Below are 16,994 nucleotides of genomic sequence, written 5' to 3'. Positions count from 1 at the left end.
GAGTGAGTTTCAAACTCCAGGTTAAGGGATTTGAACCATGACCAGCCATGGAGGAGTCCACTGGCATAACTATTATACCATCTACTGATCCTGTTCACTATTATTTTTATTCAGTGCTTTTTAGGTTGTTGGTAGGGGACAGGGAGGAAGGGACACCTCACTCTTAGGTAGAAACTGTCCCTGGGTCTTACAAGGGCTCCTGCCCATCTTCTAACTATAGTACTTGTTCTACTGTATCTTCCTCCCACATCCCTGGCCACAGAGCATGTTTTTTTTTTTTTTTTTCCTTTCCTCTTCACTAGCACCATTGTTTCTGTTCCCCCTCCCAGCATAGGTTTCCCCCTGATACCCCGAAACAACAGTTACTATTGCCTTTCTCTTTCCTGATTAACTCTTTCATTCCATTGGAGTGATGGGAATGGCTGAACAATGGCTACTGCTCCCCTCTTCTTCCCTGTGAGTAGTGGTGGGTTGGTGGAGAAAATGTTTATGACACAATGTTACCTCCTATTTCTGCAACCTCTAGTATGTCCACATTCTTACACTAGCACATACTCAGCCTGAACGATTCCTTAAAATTTTCAGCTGAATCTTACTGGTTTGTATGGCATCTGATGGTGTCTGCTTAAGGTATACAAATAACCTTGTAGCATCTTTCTAGATTTGGAATAATTGGCTGCCTTATGCCTCAATTATCTGGTGGATTTTTAAAAGTCATTAATATGCAATTTGTCTAGCTTTTCCTTATAGGAAGGGAGGGAAAGGAACTCTCCACAGCTCTCTGCATCCCTGAGCTTAAGCCAGATGTTGTATTGCTCTAAAACTGCTCCATAAACTAACATTAAGAGGTTGAGGTCAACTGTTGGAAGTAATAGAAGTGACAGGGATTTGGTGAGAATGATGATTATTTAAATTCATTGATAACTCAGTATATTTAAATAATGAATTGTCAGAAAAATCATGATATATTTTTGCATAGAAAAAAATATGTCATGACTTTTCCAACAACCTACTATTTTCAGTAGACTGGAAGTACTCTTGACTGAGAAATGACCCCGATATTTTCTAAATCTTAATAAGAAAATCTGGGAGTGTGGGACAGAACATGTTTCTTTAAAGAAAAAGATTTTGCTCTAGCTCTGAGGAAAGGTTGTTTCTTTCCTTTGTCAATGGCCAGGTTTAGTCCTTGCTGGAATATAAATGTTTCTATCTAGATTGCTTTGCATAATGCTGTAGATACAGTTTTCATTGTGGGCAGAGTTGTATCACTGTAAATGATGTTTTCTTAGAGTGAGGAGCTTCTGGGTAGTAGGGAATACCAGGCAAAATATAAGGTAAGAGGCACTTCACCAAGAGGAGATTAACAGAACAAAAGGAGGTAGGTCAGTGACCAAAGAGAACGGAAAGACTTGTAGTCATTCTGTGCTGTAAATGCCAGAAATGATCATTTGATATATTCGGCTTTAAAGTTTTTTTTTCTCCCTGCACTTTGGTTTCTTTCCATATGACTAGGACTCATTGAAGTGTGGTTACACATTATAGCCTACGATTGGTTATAATTTGGAGAAGTAAGAGAGAAACATGCTGTCCACCACTCAACCCAACAGTTCAGTGGTCTCTGCAATAATGGAAGAAAGAAAAGCAATATGTGACCACAGGTGAACTGCAGGGGTTCAAGTGAGGGTGATCAGCAGAGAACTGATCAGAGCTCCTGTTCTAGATTTCTTCAAACAGAGCCCATTCAAATATATATTTTTAAAAAATTTTTACACTGTATTTCTACCTCTCCATCAGCAACACGTATGGGTAAAACAAGATTAATGTTTAAGGCAGTAAAAAAAAGTGAATTAATGGGACCAGCAGTTAGCATAATGGCTATGTCGCTGGACTCCCACGTAGTCGACCACGGTTCGAGCCCCGGACCCGGTGGCTTAAACTCATGCTGGGTGTGTGTGCGTGCGTGCCCAAGATCCCGAGAGGCAAATGGAGGAGAAGGATTGCAGCGTGACCATCCCCCCTGGGGGGGTGATTTCCTGCTTTCTATCTCTCTGTCTCTCTCTGTCTGTCTGGCGAGCGCACGTGCCCTATAGCAAAAACCTCTCAAAAAAAAAAAAGTGAATTAATGAATTCTCCCAATTTCCAAGAATGATCTGCTCAATTTCACCCTTTTTTAGAGCCAACAAATGGTTTAGTAACAGAAGCAGTCATTTTGCACAGTTGGCAGGGACTTAATGAGCTCAATTCATTGATCAGGATTTTGTTTACATTTTGGGTGGAAACAACAGTCATTTATAAAGTTAAGAAGTACCTGTACTTTGCCTGCAAGTGTCATAATGCACAATTTTTTATTGAGCCTGTTTCAAGAAGTTCAGCATCTTGGGAATACAGTCATAGTCTTAGGGTTGAAAGAAATCTTTAGTCTGCTTCCCCCGCCCCCCATTTCACACATGAATAAAATGAACCAGCAAGGCACTTACTCAAGGTCATATATTAGCAAGCATTCATAAAATGAAGGCACAGGATAATTTAATGAATGATGTATATCAGTCTAATGAAAGAATACACCTTTGGCTTCAAATGAGATGTCAATTAACATATTAGTTAATCTTTCTCATTTACCTCTGCATAAACACATAATATACACACAATCATAAACAGAATAATGAGAAGTTTAAAATTATAAACTGAAATATACTCATTTCTTATCATTCATAAGATGGTATTGACGGGAACCAGCAGTTAGTGTAATGGCTATGTCGCTGGACTCCCACGTAGTCGACCGCGGTTCGTGTCCCGGACCCGGTGGCTTAAAACTCACGCCGGGCACGTGTGCGTGCGTGCCCAAGATCCCGAGAGGAGAATGGAGGAGAAGGGATTGCGGCGTGACCATCCCCCCGGGGGGTGATTTCTCGCTTTCTGTCTCTATGTCTCTCTCTTGTCTGTCTGGCGAGCGCACGCGCCCTACAGTGAAAATCTCTCCAAAAAAAAAAAAAAAGATGGTATTGACAAAAATACAGATTGAAAGAGACATAAAGACTTGATCACACCTTGGAAAGATCTTGATATAAGACATTTCAAAATTTCCTCAAAAAAAAAAAATCATACCAATACCAAAAAACCCTGTCAGAAAGTTTCTGGACTTTTTTCAAAGTTTTTTCCATAGGGTATGTGTGCTCACCAGAGAGACATAGATGGAGCGTGAAAGGGAAAGTAAGAAATCACCCCCTGGGGAGGAAGACCACTCCACAATCTCTTCTCCTGCATTCTCCCAGGATTTTGGGAACTCATGCACATGTGCCTGGCATGAGTTTCAAGCCACCAGGTCTGGGACAAAACCACAATCAGCCATGTGGGATCCAGCACCCCAACCACTATGACACCTGCTGGTCCCATCCTATCAGAAAGTTTAACTTGGATTATTCTGAGTCCCTTTTGCCAATATCTAATCCCATTTTGTTGCTGCTGTTTTTCCTTCTCTTTTCTGTGTTAGAAGGTATTCAGCATTATTTCAGGAAATCAGAACATTCAAATGCTTTCTGAATAGACAACAACACTACTCACTCAGGGATGTGGTCTCTTTTGACTGCTCTGCCAATTATTTTATTTACTTTGGAGGAGGAAATACATGTTCTGAACACTGTATGAGTAATTCCAAACCAACCACAACAAACAGAATCTTTTACTTTTCCAGTCTTTACATGTACACATACTAGGAATTTCTCATTTTTTCCCCAGATCCTTTATTTTTCTTTGAATATCTCTTCAGAGACTATCATTTCTGAGCAATGTTTAGATCTCTCTTGGTATGATAGATATTATGTGGAAATGGAACCCTGCTGGCAAATTAATGCTATGCATGTCCTCTTCTAGAAAAATACAAGTGGGGCAGTCAATCTTATTTCAAAGTACATGCAATAAGCAGAGATGAGAAGCTTACAGCTTCTCACGAATGAGTTTGTAAAGAATATTGTCACATTGCGGTTCTGTAGTATCATTCATTTTCAGTAGTTTTAATATATTTCGTTTTTAGTACTCAGTGAGACAGATTCTCTACAAAGCTTAAATCACAATCTAGAAGTGAATTGCTGGTATAACTCCGTGAGCCTCTGGGGTACCATTTTGTGTGCAGCTCCACGAAATATAACTATTATAGTGTAGTCAAATAGTTGGTGAGGGCCTAATAAATATTGTTGACTGAATTAAATTTGGGAAGTTGAAGGCTATAAGCATGACCAAATCCTTAATGCAGAAACAACAGTGCAAAAACAGAAGTTCAGGCTGCCCCAGTAGGAAGAATGAAGGGGACATAAGAGAGCTATAAGCTAAAAGTCATCCCAGTCTTGGGCTGTAACTGGGCTGTACTCCCAACTCTATGTGTGTAGATTGTGAAGCAACTGGGGTGACTAAGGGTACCAGAAAGCATGTTCAGGAGGCAGTTCTAATTACATTGCCATCAACGATTCTTGGCTTTAGCGTCCTGACCCTTAATTTGCACAATCTATGGGAACTGAAGTGACAAGAGTAATCTTTTTCAACAATAAAAGTAAAGTTGTTGTTTGTTCTTGTGCATCTGCTTATTAATGGATCAATTCATTTAAAAAATCCTTAAAGCTACCTGTAGTTTCACAGTTGTAAGACAATAGTACACAATGCTGAAGCCACATGGGAAGGTCCCAAGTTTGCATCCTGTGGTCTCCCTACATAAGATGGGCATGTGCATGAACCCACGATCCTGGCTAGCTGAGGCTGCAGGTAAATAACCACATAAAGGCCCTACCAGTGCATCCCTATTTCTTTCCCTTGCTCTCTTTAATCTTCCTTTCCATGTTTCTGTTTCATGGGAGAAATAAGTAAATAAAATAAATCTGTAAGATTTGAAAGATTTAGTACAGAAATATATAATCAATTGAATATAACATTGTATTTTGGTGTCTTTGATTGGTTAGCTTAGAGTTTTTTGTTTGCTTTTACTTTGCAATGTGCTTCCAATATTTTCTCCTATTTTACCTTTGAAACAAGCATACTATTAGGTTGTCAGAAAAGTCATGACATATTTTTTCCATGAAAAAAAGAACTGATCATGGGAAACACATAAACACATTAATAACATAATTAAAGTTACTTTTTAGCCTTCAAAGCACTTTCTAATGGGCAATCATTTCAATTAAAAATTACAAAAATTATAGTTAATCAGATCATAAAAATAGAGAATTGGCGTTGGCTAAAAATAAGAAGCTCTTATAAAAGTAAACTTTTTCTGGAGCAAAATATTACTAATAGAAAATGCCACCAAATTATTAGGCTTTTCTTCAGAATTTCACCTTGAGAAATACCATCTGTGAGAATCATTATTTAATCTTCATCACTGATTCAATTCAGTTCTTCTACATTTTTAGATATCTCAACATTTATATTGCTAAGTATGATATATGCAATTATTTCTTGGACATAATCATTTCTAATTCAAGTCCAAGTTAAAATAATCCAAAAATGAAATAGCACATACATCACAATATGGGGGATAAAGTGGAGATTTTTCTAAGATGACAATTTAATAATCAGCTTTGGCTGCTACACAGTCGTCATGTGACATGTGATTGATTTCAAGCAAATGGTAGCTGATCAGTCCCTATTCTTTCAGACCTTTCTTGCCATACTCAACCATTTATACTCTTGGCTTTTCTTATACTGCTGCTGATTATCTGAGGAAAATTCTTTATAACCATTCTAAAATAATCTATGTTTCTGCAACAATGAGCATAATTGACAATTATGGCACATTATTCACAGCTCAAAATATCTCTACCAAACAATATACCCACAAAGTGAGGAAGTGCAAGTACATAATGATTTGAGAGAAACAGGACTTCAGACACCCTGTGAAGAAGAATTAAAGATTAAAATGTGATAGACTTGGGTGATCCAAGTGGGGTTGACAGGGAGGTGAAATGATTTTAATAAATGATAAAAATTATAAATTTAGTAGTCAAATATGCTCCATGTGAGCATGTATTTTACTCACATTGGATACCCAGAGTCTAATACACAGTAGCCATTTATAAAGAAAGAACACAAGCTGGAATACAAGGCAGGAATAATATCCAAAGGGATGACATTTCTAAGCCTACAAGTTTTTGTTTTAGTTTGTGGATAATAAAGACACAAAAAAGAGTATTATTTTATTTCTGCTTTGCAATTTTCAAAGCATCTTACATACAGTATTAACTCTGACCTTTCTTTGGATCCTGAGCAAACACCAGTGAAAAATCCAGTTTCTCTATGTTTATCAGGATTCCAAGCTATAACATATCAATTATGTCAATCTTGTACTTGAGGTGGTGATAGATACAGTAGAGAAATGAGGACATACTAGGAAGAGATCCGTTATTATTACTTTAACCATAAAAACCCAAACTAGGCTATCTTACAAGGTAATTGTGAGGAATAATAAATGTAGGCAGCTCTGAAGTGCCAGAACAAAATGTATCATCCTTTCCAAATTTCTTTTTGGTCTGCCTTTTCCAGGAGGCACTGCAGTACAACTAAAATGGCATCAATTACTTGCCCTGGGTCATTAGGAGAGGGATTGCTCCTCAAAACGTGCACAATATTGATGGACATTTAGGTTGGTTCCACATTTCTACTACTGTGAATAGTGCTGCAATAAATATTGGGGTGCAGATGTCTTTACAACATACCAATTTCCTTCCCTTTGTACATATTCCTAGTAGGAATTGCTGGATCATATGGCAGTTCTATTTTTAGTTATTTGAGGAACTTCCATTCGGTTTTTTCATAATAGCTATACTAACTCCCATCAACAGTGTTAAAAACAGTTCCCCTTTCTCAGTATCCTTGCCAGCATTTGTTATTTTTTGCATTTTGATAATAACCATTGTAACAGGGATGAGATGATGTCTCATTGTGTTGTTGGTCTTTAAATATCTTTTCTTTATTCATGATAGAAGGCATACCTTTATGTGAATGAAAACGAGGAAGACAGAAGGGGAACACCCTTCACAGAATCTGTCTAGTCCTCCAGCCCATCAGATCCTGGGCACTTCCACATATACGCAATGTGTTTCAGGTCAACAGGGCTGAGTATTTGAATTGCAGACACCAAGTGGGATTTGGCTTCCCTAGAGCAGTGCATTACCACTGCACCACAGAGCTGGCTCCTTATGGTGGTTTCTATTTGCATTTCCTAATGATTAGTGATATCAAGTATTTTTTATATTTGTTGTCCATTTGTATGTCTTCTTTTGAGAACTGTTTATTCAGGTCCTTTTTCCAACTTTTAGTATGTTTTTTTTTATTTATTAAATTTATTAATATTTTTTTATTGCAACACTGTTTTCAATAGCCAAAAAGTAGAAATTGACCTAAGTTTCTATCAACAAATAAATGGGTAAAGAAAATGTGGTGTACACACACACACACACACACACACACACATACATACACACACACACAGGAATGCTATTTGGTCTTTACAAGGAATGAAATGCTATCATTTGAAATTAACTGGTTGAGCCTGAAGGACATTTGTTAAGTGAAATAAGCTAGGCCCAGAAAGGCATATACCTCATGTATTCCTACATATGTGGAAATTGAAAATAATTATCGCATAGAGGTAGAGAGATGATGAATGATTGCTAGAGGCTAGGAAGAATTGGAGGTGGGGAATAGAGGGATAATGATTAATGAAACAAATTACAGACGAAAGAGGAACCATTACTAGTTATAGTGGGTTGTTGGAAAAGTCATAACGCAATTTTGTATAGAAAAAAAATTCAGTATGTCGTGACTGTTCCAACAACCCAATAAAATGCAGTAGTAAAATTCTTCATTGGAAAACAGCTTGCACATCAATGTTTATTGCAGCACTATTCACGATTGCTAAGACATGGAACCAACCCTAATGCCGCCATACAGATGAATGGATTGAAAAACTGTGGCACATATACTCTATGGAATACTATTCAGACGTAAAAAATAAAAATCTGGCTTTTGACAGAAAGTGGAAGAATATGGAAGATTTACTGCTGAGTGAAGCAAGCCAGGCTATGAAGGAGAGACATTGTATGTCTCCAGTTAATATATACTGAGTGTCCACACTCTATGACTGAAATTGATTGACTAAAGGATGTACAAACAGAAGAGATGGGTGTGAATACCAGATGTGGTGTGTGTGGAGGAGTGGGGCCTGGGGAAGGACATTTGGAGGAGGGATACGGAGGCAGAGAATTGACGGGACAGGGAGGTGTGGTGTTATCTGTTGATATTTTGATCAACTGTACTGGGGAGAAATGTTCCCATATTGAAATGTTCACTTTGTAAGCTAAATAATATGATTGAATGTATAAAAAAATTGAAAAAAATTTTAATAACTAACTAAATAGGCTATAGTTAACAGCAGTCTACTAATATTTCAAGGTAACTAAAAGGGAGAGTTTTGAAAGTTTCTGATACATGTAATGACAAATATTAGATGATAGGTGTACTAAATGCTCTGATTTCATCATTGTACATTGCATTCTTGTACTGAAAAAGTACACTGTACCTCCACAGATGTGTACAATTACTATGTGTTAATTTAAAATCTCAGTAATGTAGACACAACTGGTAATAAATTATTGTTTTAAAGAATAAGATAATTTTGGTTTACAAACTTTGACAAAATTTTAAGTCTTCTGTGAAAAGAAGAAATTCTAGAGAGCCTGCTGGGCATATTTCACCAGATGGGCTCTAAACTCCTGGATTCAAAACTGATAGCCTATTTATTTGGGCTTTAGATTCAGTATATAAAGAAACTTCCAGATACCCTGTGCCCTCCAACCAGCCAGAACTAGCTTCCAGTTTCAATAAATACTAAACAATTCTATCAAAAAAGAACAGGGAACATCAATTAAAGACATCTGGTGAGTGATAAATTTATCCACATGTAGAACACCCAAAAGAGGCCTAAGTCAAATGGAGGGCAATTTCATCAAGAAAATAATAAATCCAATTGAACAGACGATGTCTTGAATCTCCTCAGATTGGTAGGAGGAAATATTCAGTGTACTGGCAAGTTGGGATTTTATGGAAAATAGTACAAGATATTTTAGATTTTAATACACAAGAGAATTATTTAATGAAGAAGGATTAAAATCTATCAAGTTCACTTTCCAGATAAGAGGATTTATAAAAATTCATGAATTTAGAGAATATCAACAGAGATATTATAAGAAAAGTTGCTTTAAAATATTTTTAGATAATTACTGATTTTTAAATATATTATTACTATACAATACTTTATATCTTGTCCCCATTTCTATATCTTTCCTTTAGTCTCCTGAGAAGCCAAAAACCAGTGTGGCAAGTTGGCATTGGTAGAGAGAATTGAGGTGGCTCAGATAGAACTAAATTTACGAACTTCTGAAAAGTTAGCTTAACTGGTAAATCCATTGACAAATCAAGGCACTTTAGACACCTGTGTCATTGGATTGGATGTTAAGAACATGAAGAGTTTCCCTAACATAAAACCTACACAATAAGAAATGAAGAGAACATTATCATCTAGATGGTTTTCAGGATTATGTGATTGAGAGAATATGCTGATTCCATAAATATTAGTCACTATCTTTTAGGTTTAAATATCACAATGATTTATATTTTATTTTTTATATTTTTAATATTATATATATATGCATATATATAATATATATTATATATATTAAATATATATGTTTAAGTGCTAACCCCTGATGGGATAGTCTTGGAGGAAGGGATAATTGGGATGAGATGAGGACATGAAGGCAGGGCCCTTATGATGGGATTAGTGATCTTATAATGAGACATAAGACAACTTGCTCGCTCTCTCTACCATGTGAGGACACGACGAGACCATGGCTGTGTGCAAGCCATTGGCAAGCCAGGATAAGAGCCCTTACCAGAACCTAATTGGCTGGCACTTTGATCTTGAGTTTCTCAGACTCCAGAACTGTGAGAAAATAAATTATTGTTTTTAGTCACTTGGTCTGTGGCATTTTGTTAGGTAGCCAGAGCTGACTAATGTGCTTACTTTATTTGGGAATAAATTCACAATTCAATTTATAAACAAACACAACATGAATCATAGAAACTCCTAATTGACAGAAAATGGAACTCTCACCTAGTTTAACCACTCATCATGTACCTGGATCTTTTACATGATATAGAGATTGATTAAACAGTGTTAAAAGCCACACTGGAACTCCTCTAGTGAGGGGAACTCTCCAAACAAAGCGATTAAAGATGGCCTTTCCCACCTCTTATGTATGCCTTAAGTTTTCAGAGAAACAAAGAACAAATATATAGAGAGACATGTAAGGAGGTAGAAAGGGTGTTTTAACATTTAAAATATTCATTTGGAATTTTCAAATGTCATAATACAAAAGAAAAACACACCCAGATTCTTTTCTTTTCTGTCTCTCTCTCGCTTTTTTTTTTTTTTTTTTTTTTTTTTTTTTTTTTTTTTTTTTTTGGGGACCCTGGTTTTTTGGGAAAACGAGAGTTAGGGCACCTGTGCTTGCTGGAAAGACAGAGTCAGAGAGACAGAAAGCGAGAAATCACACCCAGGAGAGGGGGACCACACTGCAATCTCTTTTCCTCCATTCTCCTCTAGGGATCTTGGGCATGCACGCACATATACTCAGTGAGAGTTTTAAGTCACCGGGTCTGGAACTTGAACCGTAGTTGACTACCTGTGAGTCCAGCGACATAACCATTATGCCATCTACTGGTCCCAATATTCTCAGATTCTGAATGAAATTAATTCTTGAAACTTTATCAAAAACAGGAAACACCTATTTCTAAATGTATAGTTTAGGATTCTGCTACAGCAAAGACTTAATTGGTAGGGGGTGACATTCTTAGACCAGTGCAAAACAAATGTTTGAAGCCCTGAAGTGACAAGACACAAAACCTGACTCTTCTCTTTGATAAGCAGTAATCTCTCACTTAGAGTCATTTAATTAAGTAGAAATACTTTCTTTATACTAGTGGATTTTCGAGAAGCTAGGAAGCAGTGAAATAAGAACTCTGCTGTTTACATTTGGAGAAATGTAGGCAACTCAGGTTCTCTTGAGAGGCTTGAGCCTTTTCACCAAGATAAAAATTTCTGCATTAAACAAATATAAATAGGAAATCTTCTAGCATCATTAAGTACTTGCAGTTCCGTAAGGTCACAATTCAGTTAATCATTTGCTTTTAGAATGTTTGCCTCCAAGAATAGGAAAATGTTTGATGATAGACTTTTAATTATCCCAAACATTCTCCTTTTCGCCTTTACATATCTTTTCCATATCATATGGCTCTGAAATTCAATAAAAGAAGAAAGCATTATGTGAATGGTTTGCTTTCATATTTCATTTATAATAAGGGAATGCAGTAACAGAAGGATGTGTTTGTAGTTTGGTCATTTGTACATAAGTCACCTCGTATCACAATGAACAACCCTATATGATGATAAAAAGAAATTCCAGGTTCAAAGTCATGGCCCTTTATTTTATGCAATAATCCATAGACACCAACCAATAAAACAAATAAATCTCAAAATTCCCTCAGAGTTTGTTGAGTTTACTTGTTGGTTATTAAAAACAGCACAAAGCACTTGTATCCATCTCAGTACATACTCTTTTTAAGAAACCCTACTGGGCATACTATTCTTACCTTGTCCCATACACATCTCACCCTTAAAAGCTAGATTGCAATTCTTTATTTTTTTTAAGAGGTTTTTGCTATAGGGTGCATGCGCTCGCCAGACAAACAGAGATAGAGAGACAGAAAGCGAGAAATCATCCCCTGGGGGGATGGCCACGCCGCAATCCCTTCTTCTCCATACTCCTCTTGGGATCTTGGGCACGCACGCACACGTGCCTGGCGTGAGTTTTAAGCCACCGGATCCGGGATGCAAACCACGGTCGACTATGTGTGAGTCCAGCGAAATAGCCATTACACTAACTGCTGGTCCCAAAGCTAGATTGCAATTCTATAGAAAGAATGAACGATGACCTTGGGCCACCACAATAGACTCACTAGTTGTAACACAAATCATTCCCATACTAGAGCAATGTGTTTGCATTTGTGGTTTTTCTGATGCCTTCACATGAATGTTCCTACGTCACAACTACATCTGTTTGGATGCCTTTTCCCCCTTGGGTAAATGAACAAAAGGACATATTCTTAGAGCTTGCCTAATGGAAACTAACAGTCTGCTTTCATTCTTGCCTTGTGTAACTTCCTTTGAGTTGCTCTATTTGCTTACACTTTCTTCCCGAGCTAACAGAAATATAAAAAATTATCAGAAATTCAATACCTTAAGAACATTAAGGAATTGGAAAGAAGTCTGAACCTTTGTCAGGACCCTGAGAATATTCACTTCAAACTGTTTAAAAGGAGAAAGAAAGAGATTTGAAATATATGCTAGGGTAAAAGTTCTTGGAAGGGGTGTCCCACTGATCAAGCACAATGTATTCACATTATTCATCCCCTACACTCATTCAAAACCTATTCATATACCTAGTATCAGTTCAGTTTATATTTTTGAACTTGCCCGAAAGTTTGATATTCAATATATAAATTTCCTCAATTTTAATTTTTAGTCATATAATTTCTGCATGCATTCCAAAGTTAGAATGTTCAATATCATGTCCACAGGTTTACATAAGTGATAACAACATGCATAAACTGCCTGAAAGAGAATTCCCATCAAATGTCAACCGTTTCACATAGACAAGTCTTGTTTGGTTAATAAGCTATGTGTAGTGAGAGAACTGAAAGTTAATCAAAGGTTTCCCACAAGCCTGATGATGCTAGCACAGTACTAAAATCCAAAGAAAATAGTGCAAAGTCCTATGTACACATTTGTAGGAAAGAAATTTAAAACAAAGCTACTTACACTTTTGCTCCGGGAAAGCGAATCACAGGTATTTCTCTTCATGGTGGTGTTTGGAGTAATTCAAACAGGCACAAGTTGTTTCCAACGACTATGCTCTCACTGCAACAACTATCCACTCAAAAACCAACTGGCGTGCTGAAAAGAAAGGCAAGGAAATGTTTAATCAAGTATATGATTAACACGTGCACTTCAAAATGCTGTCTTAGATTAGGACAGTAATTCTTAAATAATTCACCAGAACAAGCTAAAATAGTGGCGTGTTTAAAGCAGTAAAAGTATACACAAGCGACATCTCCAAAACAGCTTTTGTTAAATATAAGTTAGAGATTTCAAGGACCATCTGTTTTCCATTAAATATTCAAGTCAACATTTTTAGTGACTGGGGGAAAAAATAGTTATGGTAGCCACAACTTAATGTTGTATGTGTGAAATGAAGATGCAAACAAAATTGTGTATGTGCTAATTATTGCTGGGAAAGAAGGATCCCTCAGTTTTCCACTAAAGGACATTAAGGTGGCCCTACTGGAAGAATCGAAAGTGAGGAACCCTCTGAGCACTGCAGCATGACTTCTTGTTCCATCAGCAATCACAATATACTGAAGATATCCCAGTAGTTTTTAGTAAATTTTGTGAGTTCTTTACCCTTTTAGTTAAAAGTGGTTATAAGAAATGCTTGAGAGAAGTTGAGGGCAAACAGTTTACCTCGTTAAGCAATAACTGTTATTTCAAATATTCCAGAGTAGTTGCCACTTGAATGACACTGACAGCTTCATTACCTAACTTTCACTTCCTCTAGACACTCAGAAGGAGATTCTGTTTTGAGTTTTAGCAAAGAACATATTGTTTACTGTATATGTTGTGTTCATTTCTGATATTCATATATTGGATGTATATTCTGGTATATATTAGGACAGGACATAACTTGCATACTCAAAAGGTATATTTATATGTGGGCTGCCATGCCTTTTGGGAAATAACTCACCAGAAAAGATAGGGGATGAGGCTTTACTGAAACACAAAAACCTTGTAGGTGTAGGCTGACACTAACAATAGCATCTGCATAGTTCTATCCATTGAATTTTGTCTAAGCTTCTCAAAAAACTTATTCCAGAGTTTTAAGAGGAGGAACTGGTTTTGCTAAAGCAATTGAAAAATCTCAAAGAACACATACAGAAAAAAAAAGCATCTAAATAAACTAAACAAAACAAAAGTGGAAAAGACTGTAGGGAACACAACATCAGTGTGGGCCTCAGTAGAGGCCATTCAGCAGTACTGGGGTCTTCGGATCAGCCCAGAGGGACTGACACCATCCTCCCAGCAACCTGCAATGGCTGAACAAACCTGTTTTGAATATGAGTCTCATTCACTGTTCTATTATTAATTCATCCATTAACCCCATTAGGTAGATATTGTCATTATATTATCCCCGCTGTACAGAAGAGGACATGGGCTCCACGAAGTGAAGTAAATTGCCTGGTAAACAGCAAAACCAGGATTCAAACTTGGTATGTCTGCCTCTAAAGCCCATGTTTTCATCTACTCTGCCATACTGCTTGGCTGCTGCTATCATCACCTGATGCATTTTAACTATCAACAACCTCTGTAAATTTCAAAGCTGGACCCAAATCTAAGAATGCTAGATAAAAGGTTTACTCTTGGCCAGCTCCATGCCTAGTGGTTAAGTGAGCCAGATCTCACATGGCCGACCCACATGGTTTGAATCATGGTCCCTGCAGCTTGAAGAACATGCTGGACACATGTGCATGTGTGCCCAAATCCCCACAGGATGGAGAAATGGAGGAGAAGAGATTGTGGCATGACCACCCCCCATTGAGAATGCTTTCTTTCTCTCCATCTCATTCTCTCCATCTCTCTGGTAAGCGCTTGTACCCTCTGATAATTAAATTTTAAAAAGAAAAAGGTTTATTCTCATTAAAGCAGTTATCTTAGTTCTACCAATTTCTCCCTCAGCAGAGATAATGCAGTGAGACAGCAGAAACGCGTTCCCCTGCAGGTGCACTAAAAAGAAAATCCGGCAAGAGAACACGCTCACGTGCGATTTCATTATGATAGGAGTTTCCACATGAAAGTTAATTAGGGAGAAGAAGAGTTAGCTCCTACAGAGAGAACACTTTAGAAATAAAAATGAGAAGAGGTAGGTAAAATCAACGGTGCTGGAACATTCAGAGATTGAATCTGAGCTGGAACACCTGTATAAATTTTGCTGCTTCGATGAGAGAATAAGGGAGTTAAGACAGATTCTTCCCTAGAGAGTAAGGATTTATATAGGAGAAAAAGCCCTGAACTGGTCATCAGAAGTTCTACTTTCATCATTATGTCATACACACAAGCTGTACGAAATTAGAAAATTCCTCTATTTCCCCCCACCATCACCACCAGTTGCTTGCTTTTCTGTGAAATGGAGATAACAGTACTCCCACAATCTACTCACAGGAATGTTAAAGGGATTAATTAGACAGTATCTCAGAAAGTTTTCTGGAAACTATAAAGTTCCCTACAAACATAATTATACCCCTTTGAACATAAATTATGTCAATATAGAATCACACTCCTAAACTTAAGAGTTAAAGGGTTCCAATTATCTGCACATAGCCTTTGGGTGTGTCTTGTATGTTTCAGAAGAATTTGCAATTCTTTCCCTCTTCTGGAACTAATACATTTCTTTTTCTGCCCAGTAACTCAGTCTATATAGTGACTGCTGAGTTATAAAGCCACTCAGATACATTCTTTTCTTTGTAATGTATGAGTACTGTGTGTGTGCCAGGCACTGTCGTAAGCGCTTGGAATATACCCCAAACTTAACTGACTCATTGTGAAAGAACTGTTCAGGGGCCATTTCCTATTGAGTAGATCTATCTTAGCTGAGTGTCTTCTCCAACTGATCAAAAGATAGATTTTTTTCAGGGCTGCCTAAAACAGACATCAAAACGAAACCAATATTGGCAGTCGCATCCTTTGATTAGACTATTACCTAAATGAAAATTGACTAGATATGACACAAATAAAAAGGGAAGTTTGAGATTACTGTAAAAGACAACACTGACGATATACAATAAAACTGACTCAAAGTACATGCAGACAGAAACTAAATATTCAACAAGTTAAAAGAAAAGACGCATACAAGGGGAGAGGGGTGGACAGATTTCCCACGATGAAGTCTGAATTACTGCCTTAGGCTCTTGTGTGTCTACTAACTTACTCTCAGTATATGTAATGTATGTAACGTGGACATTTGCTCCAGTTGAGCTCTGCCATCTGCAGCAGAGACAAAGTAAGAAAATACCTGATTTTGTCTCATACCTTCTAACATCGTCAGTTAAGAGACCAGACTTCCTGGTCCAGACCTGAAGATGACAATAGAGGTTTCCCACTATTTACAGCCTCTTTATTATTTTAGAGAGAGAGATTTTGCTATAGGGTGCATGCGCTCACCAGAGTGAGAGACAGACAGACAGAAAGCAAGAAATAACCCTCCAGAGGGGATAGCTGTGTCACAATCCCTTCTCCTCCATTCTCCTCTTGGAATTCTGGACACACATGCACATGCTCATGGCATGAGTTTTAAGCCACTGGATTCAGGATTCAAACCACAGTTCACTACGTGGGAGCCCAGTGCCATAACCATCATGCCATCTGCTGGTGCCAACACCTTCTTCTTCTTCCTTTTTTTTTTTTTTTTTTAAAAAAAAGGGATTATTTAATTTTATTTGTTATTATTGCTATTGAAGTTAACCAGAGAGAAAGAGAAAGGGAAAGTAAGAAAGCAAGCCTCCAGGTCTGGGACCCAAACTGTGGTAGACCATGTGGGAGTCTAGCACCTTAACAATCACACCACCCGTTGGCCCCTTTACACCCTCTTTTATCCAGAGTGCCCTGTGTAGGCTGTCCCTTATCTGAGTTCCTGCTAGGAATGACATAATCTGAGATCTAAAAAGGGCTCAGGGTACAAATGAGGTAACAGTGATATAGGGAATGTAAGTAATTGCCCATGACCATAGAACCACCTGGGACAGCACAGGAATTAGACTAAGGCCCCTGTACTCTATGCTCA

The 16,994-nt window shown here is 37.5% G+C and overlaps 1 protein-coding gene across 1 annotated transcript in view; it reads right to left on the bottom strand.

Annotated features, from left to right (window-relative positions):
• LOC102493637 (cAMP-specific 3',5'-cyclic phosphodiesterase 4D-like) overlaps positions 1–13,051 on the bottom strand; it is a 205,945-nt gene extending 192,894 nt beyond the window's left edge. The window contains exon 1 of the mRNA XM_027771815.1: positions 12,923–13,051. Coding sequence (XP_027627616.1) covers positions 12,923–12,964 — 42 coding nt within the window. The 5' untranslated portion in view covers positions 12,965–13,051. The remainder of the gene's footprint in view (positions 1–12,922) is intronic.
• Positions 13,052–16,994: the final 3,943 nt, after the last annotated feature.

This window comes from Tupaia chinensis, unplaced genomic scaffold (assembly GCF_000334495.1).
Source record: "Tupaia chinensis unplaced genomic scaffold, TupChi_1.0 Scaffold000232_3, whole genome shotgun sequence".
Taxonomy (NCBI): Eukaryota; Metazoa; Chordata; class Mammalia; order Scandentia; family Tupaiidae; genus Tupaia; species Tupaia belangeri.
Note: the sequence above shows the minus strand (reverse complement) of the source record. Positions and strands in the feature narration are given on the sequence as shown.